Source organism: Danio rerio, chromosome 20 (genome assembly GCF_052040795.2).
Source record: "Danio rerio strain M-AB ecotype USA chromosome 20, GRCz13ab, whole genome shotgun sequence".
Lineage (NCBI taxonomy): Eukaryota > Metazoa > Chordata > Actinopteri > Cypriniformes > Danionidae > Danio > Danio rerio.
Window position 1 is genome coordinate 50,288,342 of NC_141040.1, and position 20,493 is coordinate 50,308,834.

General features: G+C 38.4%; 3 protein-coding genes across 5 annotated transcripts; 1 reads left to right on the top strand and 2 right to left on the bottom strand.

Moving 5' to 3' along the window:
* Positions 1 to 1,160: 1,160 nt before the first annotated feature.
* Positions 1,161 to 5,249, bottom strand: taar1b (trace amine associated receptor 1b). Of its 2 annotated transcripts, XM_087297886.1 has the most exons (2): positions 5,134 to 5,249; positions 1,161 to 2,650 (listed from the first exon to the last, which is right to left on the bottom strand). In XM_087297886.1, exon 2 carries the CDS (start codon positions 2,329 to 2,331, stop codon positions 1,321 to 1,323), a length of 1,011 nt encoding a protein of 336 aa, XP_087154012.1. In that variant the 5' UTR covers positions 2,332 to 2,650; positions 5,134 to 5,249; the 3' UTR covers positions 1,161 to 1,320.
* Positions 5,250 to 5,444: 195 nt separating this feature from the next.
* taar11 (trace amine-associated receptor 11) lies at positions 5,445 to 6,429 on the top strand. Its single transcript, NM_001083077.1, is given in 1 exon segment — positions 5,445 to 6,429. A coding segment is annotated over 1 exon segment (984 nt). The 5' UTR covers position 5,445.
* Positions 6,430 to 11,217: 4,788 nt separating this feature from the next.
* taar10b (trace amine-associated receptor 10b) lies at positions 11,218 to 12,725 on the bottom strand. Of its 2 annotated transcripts, XM_087297885.1 has the most exons (2): positions 12,597 to 12,725; positions 11,218 to 12,409 (listed from the first exon to the last, which is right to left on the bottom strand). In XM_087297885.1, exon 2 carries the CDS (start codon positions 12,383 to 12,385, stop codon positions 11,375 to 11,377), a length of 1,011 nt encoding a protein of 336 aa, XP_087154011.1. In that variant the 5' UTR covers positions 12,386 to 12,409; positions 12,597 to 12,725; the 3' UTR covers positions 11,218 to 11,374.
* Positions 12,726 to 20,493: the final 7,768 nt, after the last annotated feature.

The window sequence follows — 20,493 nt, forward strand, 5'->3', positions numbered from 1 at the left end:
CAACTGTAGGTAATTCCTGCAGATTTTCATTTGTAATTGTAATATTATAAAGTACTGTAAAGTTCTCAAACTGGCGAATCACATGAACTAGTGGGTTGTCTGCTGCCATCTTTAAGGTGAGCGTTTATGTTTTAGAATTTTGGTAGATCACCTACTGGACCTTTAAATATTGCATTTTTAATATGTGCAACTTGGACAACTTGGAGTCCATCATTGGATTTGTTTGATTTGTATATTATGTAGGCTATTTTATAATATGGATCTTTTCAACCCAGGCTCAATCTGAAAACGTACCTCTACAGACTTCTCCTCTACAGACGTCCCGGCGGCACGTTTTTCTGCAGTTTTTGTTTTCGTGAATCCACGAGAGGCCGCTGTGTACACTTTTTGAGATCTCAAATTTCCCTCACGAGTGCCATTCGCGCCTGCTGTTCTCGTGTAAACCCACCAGATATCGCTGTCGACTGATTTGTTGACAGGCTTTTTGACTGACTGAGTGAACAATCAACTAACTCCCCATCCCCCCCCCGCTCCCTAAACTCATCCAATGTTATTGACTGACCTGCCCACCCACTTCCCTAAACCCAAACAACACATTTTAAAAGTAATCCAAAATCATAAAAGCCCTTGTCTAATTTTTTTTAAACACATTTTCAGATTTAACCACATTCTCACCCCGCTGTTTACTTGTTTATTTTATTTTCTGGATTCTGTTTTTGTCTTACCTGCTTTCGGGAACCACTCTTCACCAGACTCGAACCCCCTCAATGTGATCTGCATCTCAAGTTCACCGACGTACATGACGCGCTAATGGGACAAACTGTTGCAGCTGGATTAGCTGGTAACCGCGAAAAGGAACGGCGTCACACCGCACCGTAGCGTTCATTTAAAAAAAAGTAAATGCAGCCATACGTACCTCTGGCTACATAATTCGTGGTCTCCAGAAACATCTGTAGGGCTACGTTCTCAGAATGAGCCTGTGTTGGATCTTTTTTAGGGACTATTAATCAGTCAAAAATGAATCCTTTCAGCTAATAGTTAAATGTTTAATATGAGCATCCCTAGCTATGCACATATTAAAAATTTAAACATTAGTACATATTGCATTCTCCTCTATTAATCCACAAGTACACCGCCAACTACTGGCCGGACATGATATAGCACCTTTAGTCATTTTAATGGACGCTTCAGAAAAGGGATCACTTTGACAGTGTCCACAAAACGGTTGCACATAATTTGCCTGTGTCCACAAATAGTCCGCAAAACTTAACACACACGTACACAAAGAAAACAAAATTTATAGTGTAAATATACCCTTATTTACGTGTACAAGTCTTTTCTGCTGCTGTTGTTTTTAAATATTTCTCCAGTTACGATAATCCTTACCGCTTTTCGACACCAGGAATGCATGAATGCGTAAATAAAAGGATTTAACGTGGAATTAGCATAGCCAAACCACATAAGCGCATCAATCAGCATTGGCGGTGTCGCGTAGCCAATAAAAGGATTGAGGATATTACACAGAAAAAAGGGAGTCCAGCAAACCAGGAAAGCTCCAACCACAATAGCAATGGTGACAGTTGCCTTGCGTGTCTGAAGCTGCACATCTCCTGATGGATAAACCCGCCTCAACTGGTTTAACTGAAGACGAATAGATCTCTCCTGGTTTCGGGCGACCATGTAGATTCGAGAATAGATGACAACAATGATGAAGCCAGGGATGTAGAAGGAAAACACAGAGGTGAACACTGCCGGACCGTGACTAAAAAACACATGGCATCCTCCCACACAGCGTACATGAGCATCGTAGAAGTCTTTGCCTCCGTGGATGTTGAACTCCAGGAAAGTCATCACGTAAGCGAATATTCCAGGGATCAACCAGCTGATGGAGATCATCAACAGCACCGTTGATAATCCAAAACAGGAACGATACCTTAACGGTCCACACACAGCACAACAGCGCTCAGCAGACACACACACAAGATGGAAAATGGAAGAGGTGCTGAGAGTGATGTCAATGCATGTGTGTAACTTACAAAGGAATTCGTCAAAGTACCAACAGCCCTGCATGGAGCGAACAGCACTCAGAGGCATCACAAACAACCCAATCAGAAAGTCACACAGGGCGAGAGACAGAATCAGCTGATTTGTTGGTGTGTGGAGTTGTCTGAAATGTCCAATGGAGATGATGACCAGTAGATTCCCAATGAAGGTCATTGAGATGATCAACATAATAGCGATGAGCATCGGAACGTGGATGGCATGCGGATGTACGTATTTCCAACAGGATCCATTCATCGCCTCATAACAGAGATCCATTTGGTAGTCCATTTAATATGTTCTGAAGATGAATCTGAGCAAATCTCATGACAAGAAATTAGCAGATGGTCTGGATTTAGTTTGTTCACTTCTGCTGTCCACTGTATATCCACATTGTAAAACAGCTGTAAACAAAGCTGTAGTTTAAATTAGCAGCAACCCATAAAACAGACCGTCTCCCAAGGGAGAAATGAATTTTCCTACATATTCCTTTTAAGGAATTCCAAAGAAAAGAGCTACTATAAATATTTTTCTCTCTCTCCAAGTAGCAGCCTTTTCCATAAAATACACTCTCGTCCTACAGAAAAAGCTCAACTGGTCTGTCCGACTTCTGTTAGGAAATAAAACAGGTATTAATTAATTTCACCTGCTTTAAATACACCAAAAGGGACAAAGTCTAACCAATCCATCTATATTTATTTATCTATGAGTCATGTAATATTAGCAACCAACTCTTGTGTTTGCATTTCTAGCTAATGTTGACATTCAGAGCAAACAGCTGCATGTTAGAAATAAAGCAATGCAGAAACTCCTGTCTCCAAGAAAACACATCATTTATGTGTATAAGATGCTGCATTGTAAAAAGGTCAATAAAAATTTAAAAAGTGTTAAAATGAAAATGTACAAATAAAAAAAAACTGTTTTAATCAATCAATTTGCAGCCTTCTATTTATATAAAATAGTGTTATGCAACAGAAAAGTAAAAATGTCACCTTATAGAGCAGCTAAAATATATATATAAAATAATAATAATAATAATAATAATGTTTCCTCTAATGAATTACTTTCTTAAAACTAATCTTTAAAAATTAAATTCTAGTCAGACATTTATAACAAAAAACAAAAAAGTTTCTTTATCCAATTTCTCCTTTGACAGTCTCATTATACAAGGCCTAAAGTCAAAATCTCACACACACACACACACACACTTTTAAACTGCCCTCCCCAAGCACTTCCCCTAGAGGTGAATACCTGTGGTCATTTTAAAGTGCATTCCAATTCATAAAGCAAAGTTTATAGTGCATCTGGAAAGTATTGATAACGCTTTAATTTGTCAACTTTTTTATGTTATAGCCTAATTCCAAAATGGATAAAAATCTTTTTTTTTCCCTTAAAATTCTACGCACAATTCTCCATAATGACAATGTGAAAAAAAATGTTTTTGAAATTGTTAAAAATGTATTAAAAATAAAAAAACCTGAAAAATCACATGTACATCAGTATTCCGTCTTTGCCATGAAGCTCTAAATTGAGCTCAGGTACATTCTGTTTCCACAGATCATTCTTGAGATGATCAGAATCTTCATTGGAGTTCACCTGTGGTCAATTCAGTTGATTGGATATGATTTGAAAAGGCACACACCTGTCTATATAAGGTCCCAAGGTTGACAGTATATGTCAAAGCACAAACCAAGCATGAAGACAAAGGAGCTGTCTGTAGACCGCTGAGACAGGATTGTCTCAAGGCACAAGGCTGGGGAAGGTTACAGAAACATTTCTGCTGCTCTGAAAGTTCCAATGAGCACAGTGGCCTCCATCATACGTAAGTGGAAGATGTTTGGAACCACCAGGACTCTTCCTAGAGCTGGCTGGCCATCTAAGCTGAGTGTTTGTGGACAAAGGGCCTTACAGAAACTTACAGAAGGACAACCATCTGTGCAGCAATCCACCAATCAGGCCTGTATGGTAGAGTGGCCAGACAGAAGCCACTCCCTGCCTGGAATTTGCCAAAAGGCATCTGAAGGACTCTCAGACCATAAGAAACAAAACTCTCTACTCTGATTAGACTAAAATTGAACTCTTTGGAGTGAATGCCAGGCGTTACGTTTAGAGAAAACCAGGCACTGCATATAACCAGGCTAACACCATCCATCATCATGTTGTGGGGATATTTTTCAGCAGCAGGAACTGGAAGACTAGTCAAGATAGAGGGAAAGATGAATGCAGCAATGTACAGAGACATCCTGAATGAAAACCTGCTTCAGAGTTCCTTTGACCTCAGACTAGGACGACGGTTCATCTTCCTGCAGGAAGTAGGAAATATCAATGGAGTGGCTTCACAACAACTCTGTGAATGTCTTTGAGTGGCCCAGCCAGAGCCCAGACCTAAATCCTATTGAACATCTCTGGAGATATCTGAAAATGGCTGTACACTGTCGCTTCCCATCCAACCTGATTGAGCTTAAGAGTTACTGCAAAGAGGAATGGGCAAAAATTCCCAAAGACAGATGTGCCAAGCTTGTGGCATCATATTCAAAAAGACTTGAGACTGTAATCGCTGGCAAAGGTGCATCAACAAAGTATTGAGCAAAGGCTTTGAATACATGTAATTTTTCAGTTTTTTATTTTTAATAAATTTGCAACAATTTCAAAAACTATTTTATCACATTGTCATTATGGAGTATTGTGTGTAGAATTTTGAGAAAATAAAATGAATTTAATCCATCTTGGAATAAGGCTGTAACATAAACAAATGTGGAAAAAGTGAAGTGCTATGAATACTTTCCAGATGCACTGTAAACAACGTGATATATTAACAAATTAATACTTCAGATATGCATTATAAAGCACTTTTTATACTTTTGACAGCCTATAATAAAAGAATATAATACACTATGTCCAATTAAATCTGGAAGAAGGAAAAAATCCCAAAGCAAACATCAACTGAAAATCATAAGACATACTGAAATCACCTACCAGCAGGCAATGGACAGTGCTGACCAGCCAAACTGACCATCAGATACAGTAAACACACAGAGTTCACCCTTAAACATCTTGAGAGTTGAAAGCAAATCAGAAACGTCATGTACTCACAAGACACCACCAAGCCATTTTCATTGGTTTACAGAAAGTTCCTCATGGAGTTGAAGTATTCAAAAGGCTAGAAAGTACACATCCACCATCATCTCTTTAGGATGCAGGGAGGCTTCCTGTGGTAAGAAACAAACACATAATTACAGCAAGCATTAATTGAAACATAAGATGGGTTTTAAATACAACGAAATTGCAAATATTATGTTTAATATGTGATGTTTAATTCGACCTAATCTCTGAATCTCAGAATGTAATGTTTACATGTAAGGCCTAATCAATCTGTTGTCTCTTTCTAGGTACTGAACTGCCTGTATGATGAATCAGAATCATCAGTGGTCAGCAGAGACGTTCAGCCTCTGTTTTGAATCCATAAATGACTCCTGCGTTAAGACAGTCTATTCTCCGCTGTTCCGTGCTCCTCTATACCTCCTTTTTATTATTGCTATCATTCTGATAGTGTTTGGTAACCTGTGGGTCATCTGCACCATCTCCTTTTTCCAGCAGCTCCACACACCAACCAACTACCTGATCCTCTCAATGGCCATATCGGATCTGCTTCTGGGCAGTTTTGTCATGCCCCCGAGTATGTTGCGCTCTTTGGAAACGTGCTGGTACTTTGGTGACTTTTTCTGCAAGTTTCACTCAGCTACTGACTTTACACTGTGCAATGCATCTGTTTTACACCTCGTGTTCATCTCGATCGACCGATATTATGCAGTTTGCCAACCGTTTCACTATCAGAGCAGGATGACCACACGTGTGAGCGTATTCATGATCCTGATCAGCTGGAGTTTCTCTGCCTTTTTCGGCTTCGGTATTATATTCTCAGAGCTGAAAATCGAAAAAAAAAGAACCGAGGAGTTGCATGTTGCTTGTAAAGGAGGATGTTTAGCATTGCACGGCCGAGAAATCGGAGTAACGTATTCGCTTGTGTTTTATTTCCTCCCCATGTTTATAATTGTCAGCCTGTACAGCAGGGTTTTCATTATAGCACTCAAACATGTCCGTGTTATAAATAGCACCGCAAGCTCACTGTCAGCTACTAAAATGGATTTGAAAGCCACTAAAACGCTTGCTATCATCATTGGAGTTTTCATGTCTTGTTGGACGCCTTATTTCATGTGTAACATCATCGATCCTATTGTCAACCATACAATACCGGCTCTGCTGTATGAGGTTCTGATGTGGGTGGCTTATCTGAACGCAGTGTTCAACCCCTTGGTTTATGCCTTTTTTTACAGCTGGTTCAGAGATAAATCCAAACTTTTGTTGGAGAAATTGTATAAATTGTGCTAAATCTGTAGGCCAATCTGCTCTCTGCTTAATTCCTTCCCTTGTGTTTGTACATGTGAAATGTTTTAGTAGATTTTACATAGGAATAACTATAATATGTTATAGACCATTTCAATGTGGTGATGTCACTGACCCATGAACATTTTCAGCTGGCTGTCTAGCTATTTCATAACAGTAAAAAAAGAGGGAATTCAATCATAGCTCGATATTAAAGCAGCTATCATAACATTATTTATCAATATGTGGACCTTATTCTCGGAAGCTATGAAAATGAAAACATGTAAAACAGGAAATACATTGGGACCAGTTATTGTTTACGTTCCTCAAAATGATCTATAATCCATGTCAAGCTTTGATTTATTAAATGCTTTTAACACCTCACCACATTTAAAATTCCCACTTGAAAACTTCAGGTGATATGCACTGCATAGTACATGTTTGCATAGTATATAGTATACTATATCCAGATAGTAAGTTAGTTTATTTATATAGCAGATTTTTTTTACAATGCAACGTTTTCCAAAGTGCTCAACACAATCAATACTAATTAAAATAACAAGTCATACAGCTCATACATAACAACTGAAGCATAAGACAAACCCCTCAACGTTAAAAAGGCTCAAATGCTAATAAACAAATTCAGATCAATTCAGACATTTTGTGTGTGTGTGTGTGTGTGTGTGTGTGTGTGTCTGTGTGTGTGTGTGTGTGTGTGTGTGTGTGTGTGTGTGTGTGTGTGTGTGTGTGTGTGTGTGTGTGTTTTTGAATAATGTACTGAAACACATCTTAAATACGATGCAGTAACACTTAACATTAAAACACACAGTGATCCTTATAATATAAATATATTTATATAAATATTCATATATGTATTTTAACATGTAGAACAGGCTTGCACTAATTCAATTTCTTTCATAAACCACATTCCTATTTTCTGATTTGTTTTTGATAATTACGTTATGCTTTTATCATATTCATTTGTATTGCCTTTTCTGAATTATGTCGGTAATTAAATGCTTCTTGAGCATCAAAAGTGTGTGTCTCTAAATCAATGAAATGTGAGAAGCAAAAAATGTGGTAGGGTTTGGTTGAATATCAACTGAATATCAATGAAGGCCTGCACTATTATACTGCATTGGCTGTAAACCCATTTTTGATACACATGCAGCATTTTCCAAACATTTCCCATCCTTAAATCTATAAAACAAACAATATCACAGTATTATTTAGTAAAATAAAAGCATGCTCTAATTGAAGAATACATTAAGTGTCACATTCTGCTTTTTATATTAAATCCATGTGTTTATTTTTCAACAAACCGACCTTCCAAAATCCTCCTGAATCACTAATTGATTTGTTATATCTATTTAAATATATAATACCTCTTCCACTGCTTTTAAAAGTGTAACAATGGCCACCCAGTTAAAACAGTCTATAGAGCAAGCACAAGAATGAATTGTAGTCCTGCAATACATAATAAAAATACACACACATTCTTAAATTTTAGAATTATATTGTCTGTTTTAAAGTACAAATGCTGCTTTAAAAGAGACTGTACAATTATAGAGCACTCTGAAAAGAAGATAACAGGGAAAAAAAGGCATTTTGCTGCCAGATTACAGTTACAGTGCAGTTACAGCATCCACCAGCAGGGGCTAAAGAGGTCAAAATAAAACAAAAAAGCATGACCCTTGGTTACTTAAAACAGATTGTGTTTTAACTGTACACACACACACGCACACACACACACACACACACACACACACATGTTTGTTTTTGTGAAAAGTGGGGACATTACATAGGTTTCCATTCATTTTATACTGTCCAAACTGTATATTATATTGCCCTCACCCCACCCCACCCCTAAGCCCAACCATCACAGGAGACTGTGTGCAGCTTTACTCTCTGATTAAACTCATTCTGTGGGATTTATAAGCATTTTGAGAAATGAGGACGTCACCAATGTCCTCATATTTCACCTCCTTTTTGTAATACCTGTGTCATACCCATGTCATTATACAGATTTGTGTCCTGATTTGTCACAAAAACACGTACACACACACACACACACACACACACACACACACACACACACACACACATGTTTGTTTTTGTGAAAAGTGGGGACATTACATAGGTTTCCATTCATTTTATACTGTCCAAACCGTATATTATATTGCCCTCACCCCACCCCACCCCTAAACCCAACCATCACAGGAGACTGTGTGCAGCTTTACTCTCTGATTAAACTCATTCTGTAGGATTTATACGCATTTTGAGAAATGAGGACGTCACCAATGTCCTCATATTTCACCTCCTTTTTGTAATACCTGTGTCATACCCATGTCATTATACAGATTTGTGTCCTGATATGTCACAAAAACACGTACACACACACACACACACACACACACACACACACACACACACACACACACACACACACACACACACACACACAGTTATGTTAATGCACATTAAAAAAATAAATAAAAAATGCTGGGTTCTACACACTCTCAGAAATAAAGCTACGTAAGCTGTCACAGGGGTGGTACCTTTTCAAAAGATATAAATTTGTACCTAAAAGGTCCATATTGGCGCTTAAAAGTACAAAAGTGTTCCTCTTAAAACTTTTAGGTACAAATATATACGTTTGAGGTACCAGTATGGACCCTTTAAGTACAAATGTGTACGTTTTGAAAAGGTACAGTGACAGCTTGTGTACCTTTATTTCTGAGAGTGCACAATTCCTTCATGTTGTCCCAACGCAATTTGATTATGTTAACTTAAGTTAAAAAAATAAGTGGAAAAAACAATTAAGTCGTCCCGAATTGTGTCGTTTTAACTCATTTTAGATAAGTAGTTATTTAGTAGTAGTTATAAGTAGTTATAAGCAGCAAAAGTCATTTTTTGAGTGTGGGGACTGGCCACAGACATAATGATCATGCTTATACATAGCTTCTACCCTCGCAAGAAACATTCTGCATTGTTAACTTTTCAAAATACCCTATTTTGTGTGATTTATGAGCCGTTTTCCTCAAGGGGACCAAAAAAAGGTAAACATTTACTGCTATTGCTATAATTGTGGGGACATTTAGTCATACAAGTCTTTCATGCACACAAATCAGGGAAGGGGATAATTTCTAGTCTTTCAATTTTCAATCCTCAGACTTCAAAGTGGGCCTGCCTGTCCTAAGCCAGTGTGGGCCTCCTGGGGGCTACAGTAGATGAGTACTGCATATGCCGAGCCAACACTAATGGGTTGATGTTTTTTCATTGAGCAAACTCTCATTGGCCCTGTCTTCGCAGCCTTCTCTGGGCCCAGAGCGGGCCTTTATGGAACTACTGTAGGCCACAGGTGAAAAACTCAAAGTGTAAAAGTTCCTGGAAGGCCACAGCATTCCACGATTAGGTTCAACCCTAATTAAACACACCCGATCAAACTAATTGAGTCCTTCAGGCTTGTTTGAAACCTACAGATAAGTGTGTTGAAGCAGGGTCCTCCTGGAACTGGCTTTGACACGTGCCGTAGGCTGTTTGCTTGCATGGGCTACTCACAAAGAGCCCACAGTGAATCCACAATTTTGGGCCACACCTGGGCTAGCCTGCACTGGTTCCGATTGGATTTGGTGTGTGCCTGCAAAAAGCCAGCATTGGCCCTGCACAAGCATGTTTGCTGGTTAGGTTACTGCATTAGGCATAATGGAAATGTGCATGCTTTTAATTTTCTCATTTTCTTACAATACCTTCCAAACCAAACTGGGCTTTTATTGTGTTGCTTTCTTGCATAATTTGCCATTTAGTAAAATTGGCTCTAAGAATTGTTTCAACACACTACAGAACAGACCCTTTTCACATTTCTGGGTTTCTCAGTGGCGGAAATCCTCATATATGGGTAAAGTTAGAGTGCAGTGAATGGGAGAGTACAACAAATATTTTTTTTTACAATCCTATTTGCTGAAATAATAAAAGAAAAAACTCCCTGATGGTGTTATCAAGACTTTCAAGTAAAGGAAAAGAGTGTTAACTTTAGCCAGAAGAGAGAATAACGACACATTTAATGTCCTGCCCATTGCAATTGCACAAGCGGAAATTAGTTGTCATTTGATGCAAGGATGATATAATACATGCATAAATACATATAAATGTTCATACGTTTTGAAATGTAAGCATTTAATATGCTGATGACTGTTAAACACGCCAGAAAAGAGTCTTGTTAAAAGGGTCCGTAAGTAAAATAAATAAATAAATAAATTGTACTTTGTCTTACTGCACTGACATTTACAGTAAGTGTAACTTGTTGACATTGGTTTATAGATTCAGAGGCATTTACATAACTTTTTTTTGCAGAATTGATGTTTATTTCAACAACAGCCTGAAAATAATAAAAAAAAAGTATTTATAAATAGGTTTAAATTGTGCTAGTTTGTGAATTTAATACTATTACCCCCTTTGTGTAAAACAACACATTGTGGAACAAGTCATATCATGTGTATCATGTTTTTCAGTGTAGTATTTTTCACACTGTGACTAGACGGTTTGTGCTTTACCAAAAGTTTAATAGTGCTCAATTTTTATAATGTTAAAAATATAGAAATTGTACAATGTTAATAAAAAAAAATGATAAAGAGTTATTAAACATTCTCTGAAAACAGAAAGCTTTAGATATATTTTTCTAAAAAGTTCTAGAGATATTTTTCAATGAAAAAAATATATATAGTTATAAACTCAGACTAATTATGGTTGGGGTTGTGGTGTGGGCCAGATCTGAATCAAGTGATGATTAAAATACGCAGTAGATGGAATTTATTTGTATCTTGTGGAGTCAGTTTTGAGCATAAATAAAAATACAATAATGAGGCCACATTAGGCAACATAAAAAAAGCAATATAACATTAAAGCAATGTGTGTAATGTTTCAACAAAGACATCTGACTTTGAGATTACATTTACAACAGTGCTGTTCTTGAAGAATTGCTTTGAAATATTCCTCCAGAAAGAATGACTCTGAAAGCATGTCTGAACCAGCTGTAAAAGAAGGCGTACACTATTGGATTACAGGTGGAATTATAATATCCGACCCACAGGAACAAGTCAAAGAGAAGTGGAGGAACAGAATAACCAATAAAGGGATCAATGAGATTACAGAGGAAAAAGGGAATCCAGAATGTCAGAAAGACTCCCACGATGATGGCTAAAGTCTTAGTGGCTTTTCCCTCCTTCTTCAGTTCAGAATTCACACTCTGGATGGCCTGAACCTGCCGCTGAGCTTCATGTAAGATTTTAAGATACACACCGAGCATGACAAATGCAGGAATATAAAAACAGGCCAATGACATAAAGACAGCTACCTCTCTGCTCTGAAACACAAGGCATCTTCCATTACAATCAACATTTTCATAGTAAAAATCTTCAACACCGAGAATATTCAGCTCCATGAAGATCATGCCAAAGCCCAGAACAGCCGAAACAGTCCAGCAGATGATAATCATAATCAATGTGGCAAGCGACGTCATTTTACTGTGATATTGGAACGGGTGACATATGGCGTAATATCTGTCTAAAGAAATGATGCAGAGGTTTAGAATTGAAGCGGTGCACAATGTGACATCAAGACTGCTGTGGATCTTACAGAACAAATCTCCCAGATACCAGCAGGTCTCGATGGAGCGCAGCATGCTGGGAGGCATCACAACTCCTCCGACAAGCAGATCGGCCACAGCCAGAGACAAGATGAGGTAGTTAGTCGGTGTGTGAAGCTGCCTGAAATGAACGACTGTTATGATCACCAGCAGGTTTCCTATGATTGTGATTATTGAAGAGGCACTAAAAAGAATGTAGAGAAAAATTCGTGTTTCCAAAGGATAGACAAACCTCTGACAAGACCTGTTACTAAACTCATAACAAAGGAAAGGTTTGTCCCAGATTCCATTGTGGCTGATGTTGATCCGGATGTCCATTTAAAACCATTCACTGAAGCTTTCCTGTTTGAAACAAGGGAGAGATTTCAGTCCCAGCCTTTAAATACTGAAGTGTGCAACTGGAAATGAATATGCATGAATGAATTACATGTGAAAATCTCAATGGATTGTAAATGAAACACTTAAACAGAATAAATCAAAGACTAAATCTGCATCATGGAAATCTTAGACTTTCATCCAATGCTCTTACCTTTCTCTGTACAATGAACCAAAGCTATTAGACAGAGCACAGGGGGCACATTTATAGCGCATAAGTTTCATAACAACCTCCCTCCAGTCAAATCATTTGCGTTTCCGTGTAAGCTTCACAGAAAGCAAAAAAACAATAATAAAAAAATAACTTTCACTCAAGTATAAAAAAAAATGCATCTGAAAATAATGATAAACCATTGTTTAGAATACAAATATGTCTTATAATTGATGTACATGCAGATCAGGATAAAAGCTAGAATGTTAAGTAAGAGATCAAGAAGAATCAAGTTGCTCAAGCTTTGCACTAGAACATTGTGCATCTTCTATCACAGTTTTAACTTGTCCTGGGAGCTGGCCATGATGTAGGCCTAAGCAGGATAAACATCTGCTGTCTATGTTCTCCAATCTAAAACTTTAAGATTAGGACTCTGCTCAGAATACAGGACATGGTGTTTAAGACTGGGGACCTGGAAGCCTACAAAAAGTTTTGAACAGGCCTAAGAAAGGGCAAATGCAGGTTAAAGCAGCTCATAGAAGAATACATAACAAGAGATCATTCCAGTAACGTGTAGCAAGGGATAACTCTATAAGGACAGCAAAGACAGAGCTTGGTCCTTGGTTCCACTTTAAGTAACTCATATACACACTCTTGTATTCACACTAGGCACTAGGTTGTCTTGAACCGTGCACAGGCGCAATTGTCCCCCCTCGCTTCTCAGCCTCAGCCCACACTAACAAAGCACTTTTTGCCTTCCGAACCAGAGTACGCTTACGTCATCAATAATGCGACTGTTCAGTTTAACAGAAGATAAGCGATCTCGCTCTGCACAGTGGAGATTGCTTAAGTTATATTGTTTCGTAGGATTATTAGTGGTTTGATATGCAGTGACGACACAGTCAAATCTTTTGCTGAACAAATCCACCACTTTTGACGCTCATGAATCAGGGTTCCACGCTGAGAACATTTTCTACTGGCCCACCTGGATCAGCGGTTCAAATTTTTACTAGCCCTGCCAAAATTTTCACTGGCCCCACCCAGATAAATCAATAAATAAATAAAATAGCTACTTCTTAGCCACATATTTAAAATAATGTCAAAAATAATGTCTGTAAATCTATCATTTAAATATTTTTTAAAAAATGTTTAAATATTTCGCAGTAAAATAAAGCAGTATGGAAGATGTGCAGGTATTTTATTGCAAAACAAAAGGCTTAAATGTGACGGAAAACTAAGCAAAACATCACTTCAATTTTTTTCCATCTTGTACCGATGTAAATATATTTATCCACAATGTTAAAAACAGACGTTTTCTTTAAGTCTCATAATTTGATGTTGCCGTCATGTTGCCGTTTCTTCACTGTACTGGTTTTTACCAGTACATCCAATCAGATAAAAGGAACCAAAAAGCAATATGGTGTTTCTGACTTCACAGAAAAAGGTAGCATTCAAAGACTTTCAATTGCACAAATTGTTTCTCGATTCGAAGACTGTATTTGCACACAATTGACAAATAGTTGCAGGCAAATTAAAATTTTGTGACAAGCAAGGCAGCACTGGCCTGATCGGGTCAGTAACGATTCTCTCTACTGTCCCGAACATCTTTCACACTGGCCCCGGGCCATCGGGCAGTCTTTATTGTTGAGCCCCATTGAATGTTCATCAAAGCCATCGTGCTGCATGTATTAGGAGGTTTGCTGGGCAAATGCCGCCCAACTGAACCATGCCTGAACCTGATTCGAACCACTCACACTTGTCAAATGAACCAGGGAAATGGGGGTCAAACGTGCTTGGGCACGGTTAAGATAGCCTAGTGTGAGTACACACTTAATGCTTCAGCAAAGCAGACATCATGGTTGCATGATTTAGGGTTGGGGCGATAGATGATGCAATCATCCATCGCCGATGGCCAATAGACAACACGATGCTAAGGCCAGCACCGCCGATCCTCCACTCGGCCCCCGTCACAAACTCACTCGTGAAAAATACACTTTCAGGCCCCGTTAGCACTAATACGTCTTAATATTAAAATGGCATTTTAGAACCAAAACGATCCACATCCACACCGTGTTTTACCTAGCATTTCTGAACACCCTCCGTCCGCTAGAAACGCACATCACATGACCACAGACACACAGAAACAGCCATGCACACACACAGCCACACACTGTCATCCGCTCCTCTGAGCTCCAGAGAGCAGTGCACGTCGGACAGTTTATCAAGAATGTACCGCTGGATTGTGTCTCACTATAATTGTTAAATGTGATTTTCAGACATCCCAGCTAGCTCCGGCAGCTAGCTCTCTGCAACTCTCACATGGTCACCCACTGAAGCTAAGCAGGGCTGCGCCTGGTCAGTACCTGGATGGGAGACCACATGGGAAAGCTAGGTTGCTGCCGGAAGTGGTGTTAGTGAGGCCAGCAGGGGGCGCCCAACCTGCGGTCTGTGTGGGTCCTAATGCCCCAGTATAGTGACGGGGATGCTATACTGCTCAGTGAGCGCCGTCTTTCGGATGAGACGTTAAACCGAGGTCCCGACTCTCTGTGGTCGTTAAAAATCCCAGGATGTCCTTCGAAAAGAGTAGGGGTTTAACCCCGGCATCCTGGCCAAATCTGCCCACTGGCCTTTGTCTATCATGGTCTCCTAACCATCCCCATATTCCAATTGGCTTCATCGCTGTCTCCTCTCCACCAATCAGCTGGTGTGTGGTGTGCGGTCTGGCGCAAAATGGCTGCCGTCGCGTCATCCAGGTGGATGCTGCACACTGGTGGTGGATGAGGAGATCCCCCCATTGTGTGTAAAGCGCTTTGAGTGCCCAGAAAAGCACTATATAAATGTAAGGAATTATTATTATTATTATTAAGTCACCCAGAAGTTCCGGGAGTCTCTGTGCATTTGCGGGACTCATAATGCCTGCAAACGGGTGACAATCTCCCAGAAATCGCCATCTCCCTCCATGTCCTCAAATAAGTTGCGCACCCGTCTCACCCCCGGATCCCTCCTCGCTCTTCGGACACGTCGTGCACTCTATCAAACACCCCTCCCACACTTTTCACATAATGACAATGCCATCGTCAATGATAAATTGAAATTAAATAAAGACCGCAATTCAGCAATTCTCATGCACATCTTGCCAGAGAAACAGCTCTGTATTCAGTAGTAACTCTCATAATAACTCATATGTGGAAACAAAATCAAAAAGTGCACAATATTTAACTGATTTTACTGATTAAGCAAGACTAATAAGCACACAACAGTAGAATCATCTCATTTAACAATTTATTTCAAACTCGGCAGAAGTTATGAATTGAGTTTGGAGTAAATATGCTATTACTGTAAATGTGGTATACTTATGTGCTTTTAAATCCGCAGCAACACAGAGCCATAGTTCACTGAGATGTGACACAACAGCTTTCAAATCACAGGATGGTTATCTTCGATTTCAGAATTGCAGCGATTAAATCATCCATGATTTTGTGTGAAGCTTGTCAGTGGACTATGGCTCCGTGTAGTTAATTTTCCTCCTTACTGCTGATTACAGAACTGCACATGAAAATCTCCTTTGATTAATTGTGCAGCCCTATCAGACAATTTGCTCAATTTCATCCTCCCAACTTAGTGGGAACAGTTTAGATGAAGGTCCCTCCCTGTTCACAAAGCAAGGTCCATAAAGAAAAGGATGAACCAGTTTGGTATGAAGCAACTTGACTGGCCAACACAGAGTCCTGACCTCAACCTGAATGAACACGTTTGAACATCTTTAAAACCTTGTTTTAAAAAAGATCCCATAAAACACTCCTAAACCTTGTGGAAAAGTCTTCCCAGATGAATTAAAAGGGTGGATGAACGAACATCAAGCACAGTTTCAGTTCAAATACTCAACAAATGTGGTAAACACAAGGTTGTTTCATTCACATTTACATTTACATTTAGTCATTTAGCAGATGCTTTTATCCAAAGCGACTTACAAATGAGGACAAGGAAGCAATTTACACAACCAAGAGCAACAATGAATAAGTGCTGTAGGCAAGTTTCAGGTCTGTAAAGTCTAAGAAGGGAAGTATTAGTAGTATTAGTATTTATTTATTTTTTTTTGGTACTGTTAGTGTGATATTCAGAGAGGCAATTGCAGATTAGGAAGTGTAGTGGAGACTAAATAGTTGGGTTTTTAGTCGTTTCTTGAAAGTAGCGAGTGACTCTGCTGTCCTGATGCAGTTAGGGAGTTCATTCCACCAACTGGGCAGATTGAGCGTGAGCGTTCGCGAAAGTGATTTCTTCCCTCTTTGGGATGGAACCACGAGGCGACGTTTATTCACAGAACGCAAGTTTCTGGAGGGCACATAGATCTGCAGAAGCGAGAGCAGATAAGAAGGAGCAAAGCCAGAAGTCACTTTGTAGGCAAACATCAGAGCTTTGAATTTGATGCGAGCAGCAACTGGCAGCCAGTGCAAACGGACTAGCAGCGGAGTGACATGTGCTCGTTTAGGTTCATTGAAGACAACTCGTGCTGCTGCATTCTGGAGCAGTTGAAGAGGCTTGATAGAGTTAGCTGGAAGCCCAGCTAGTAGAGAGTTGCAGTTATCCAGTTTGGAGAGAACAAGAGCTTGAACAAGGAGTTGAGCTGCATGTTCAGATAAGAAGGGTCGGATCTTTCTGATGTTATAGAGTGCGAATCTGCACGATCGAGCAGTTCTAGAAATGTGGTCAGAGAAGTTTAGTTGGTCATCAATCGTTACTCCAAGGCTTTTCACCATTTTGGATGCAGTAATGGTTGCCCCATCCATCTGGATTGAAAAGTTATGGTGTAGAGTCGAGTTGGCAGAGTTGTAGATTCAAAGTTGTCATGAGAGACACTGACAAAAACAATCATTGCGACCCTATAAAGTAGGGGTGTAACAAAACACTTATCAAGATTTAATATGTAGATTTACCATGATAACAGTAAATAATATTTTACTAGTCGTTTTGCAAGATATTAGTATTCTTAAAGCATGAAACAAGCTGTTTAATGTAAAGCAATGTTTCGTGTTTGAAACACTACTGTATGCAGTAGGCCTACAGTTCACTTTCAATTCCAGCAATCATTCACATTGCAGAATAAGCCAGCATCCTTCATGCGTAATGAATCCCTAACCTGATTTCACCAAGTAGTACATGTTGCTGGATTAAGATCTATGTTGATCCAGGAACAACATTCCAATCAGCCAATCAGAATTAAGGGATGCGTTTATGGTTTATGTTAAATTTAGGCTTATGGTTATGTTTATGCACTTCTACATGAGTGTTATCCAACTATTATTGCCCTCTGAATTTTGGAAATAATGTACAGCTATGGTTGGGTTTAGGGGTAGGGAATAAGTATGGATTATGTTTTTTAACAAATATAATGCTCCAGGATCAACATAGATGTTAATCCAGGATCACATCGTACTTGGCAAAATCATAATGTGCTACAATGGAGTGTGCCGTAATGGAGCCAATTCAGCAGTCAGTGTCCATGCATCATGTCACCTAACTCCTTTATGATTTAAAATGCTGGTCACGCAGCGCAGCATTGCGTTATTACCATATGACGACCCGAGGTTTCACTTTCAGTTGAGGAAGGAATTTGAACCGTGTCCTACAGCTGGCCACACAATGCATCAGAAGTGCCACTCTCCGCCTGTAATTATCCATTGAGCGAATATGGAAGCATAAGCATGTGTGCCTGTTAACTCTTATTATTTTTTCAGGTTAAAGCTCATTTCAATGCAGGCTCGCATTGTCAAAGTCAAATACAGTATTGATTCATAACTTTTAGGAATCGATTCAAAATCATTGGAGAAGGAATCATGATGCATCAATATTTTTTGCACTCTTATTCATTACACCCCTGCTGTAAAGTGATTAAACCTTAAAAGTGCATGTAATGAATCCATGTGCCTTTTAACCAGGCATTTTCACACATTTGTTACATTATCGTAGGATTGGGCGTTTAAATCAATATATATATTGATATTGATATTGATCGAACACCATTGTCAATAACGTTTAAAAAAAAAAAAAAAAAGTTTGGTATGAAGCGATGTATTTAAATTGAAATGTGGCTGCTGAGCGAGCGCCTTGGAAGCAATGCCAATAAGCTTAGGGTGTAAGTTTGTCATTTCCAATGGAGGTAACTTACACAACATGCACATGGTGTGCAACATAGCACACATTTTTCAGGTACACCTAGTTGAACTTTTCTGAATGCCACGAGCGCACTGTGATTCATGCAAGTAAAACTAACCAATCTGCATCACACTTTGTATAAAATATACACATTTCAGTATCAACAGCAGACTAATTACATCGGACAAACACAGAGCATCCAAATACTAAAGTGCTTTTTACATTTTTCTATAAACTTGCATCAGAGCTGCAGCAATGATTTGTCCATTTGTAATCCTCTGAGAAAACGGTTGATGTTCACCTAGTTATGAAAAATGCCAGGACAGGCAAAGCGCATTGAAAATGGTGAAGGAAACCACACGCTCGCGCTTGCCTCTTCAGGTCAGAACAACACACATGAAAACGAGTGCTGTATATCAGCAGTGAAGTGACTGTAAATAAAAAAAAAGGATCTAGGGATGTCACCAGAGTGGCTTTTTGGTTTCTTTTCTTGTGCATCCTAGCCACTAGCACCCCATCTGAATTTTTAACATTACCATACAGGGTAATGTAGTTATTCAACGTCACAGTTTGTAATGTTACAATATGTATTAATGATTGCTGATTCCTTTACTTAGATTTTTTACTTTGATTATCATAATTTGCTTTGTTTGCAGAGTTTGAAGTTTACTGTATCATTATCATTCACACCTTACAGATGTTGATCTACATTTACCATTGTACACACTTTGTAACATTTTATCTATCAAGTTTAAGTCACTTGAACACTTATGCTTATTTTATTATAAAGAGATTAGATGTTTTGTTTAAATATTTTTGTTTTTGACTTTTAAAACTATTTTAATTTTCCAACATTACTAAGGCAAATAAAGTGGTTAAATAACAAAAAAATCCTAATATTCCTCAATAATTAATTATCGATACCAAATGAAAAAAAAACATAATATCGTGACAGCCCTACTTTAACGGCTCTGAAAGTACACTTATTAGGCTAAAACATGAGACTGGAAATAAAAACGTAACACTAGTATGAGACTGGCATAAGTTCAGGCAAAAGATTGAAAGGCTTGAAAAATATGCAATGTATGTTTTGGAAATTTCCCATTCATAGGATTGTTATTGGATAAAATAAATAGGTTTATATTCTTGATAAGTCATACTGAACTAATGATAAACAACTATTATAAAGGAACTTTAGGCCTCTAGTATGTATACAATTATAATGAATGAATCCAATTTTTTTATTTTGTGCTTTAAAGGACTAGACTGAAAGTCAGATTGTGGAGGAGATGGATTTTTTGTGTGTTTGTGGAACTGAGCGCAGACCCTTTTCATAGATACAATGTTCAACTTTAATACATAGAGTATGTATGGATGAGAGCAAAGTTAAACATCGGAGGGACATTCAGTGCAGAAATTTATATTACATACAGGATTTAGAAAACATATTTACTGTATTTTCATATGTTTATTTAGAAATCATTTGTATAATTCGTAATTATCATTGGTATAGTAATGCTTTTATTTGTATTATTTTTATTTTATTTATTATTCTCATTGTTCTCTCCCTATTTCCCAACCTCCCCTCACCTCGTCACTTTAATCATTAATGGTATTACTTACGTATATACACACACACACACACACACACACACACACACACACACACACACACACACACACACACATACATATATATGTAAATATATATATATTTATATATATATATATATATATATATATATAT

Excerpts from the sequence above, each read along its gene's own strand:
- taar1b (XM_087297886.1), bottom strand. The coding sequence starts at position 2,331 with ATGGACTACCAAATGGATCTCTGTTATGAGGCGATGAATGGATCCTGT.
- taar10b (XM_087297885.1), bottom strand. The coding sequence starts at position 12,385 with ATGGACATCCGGATCAACATCAGCCACAATGGAATCTGGGACAAACCT.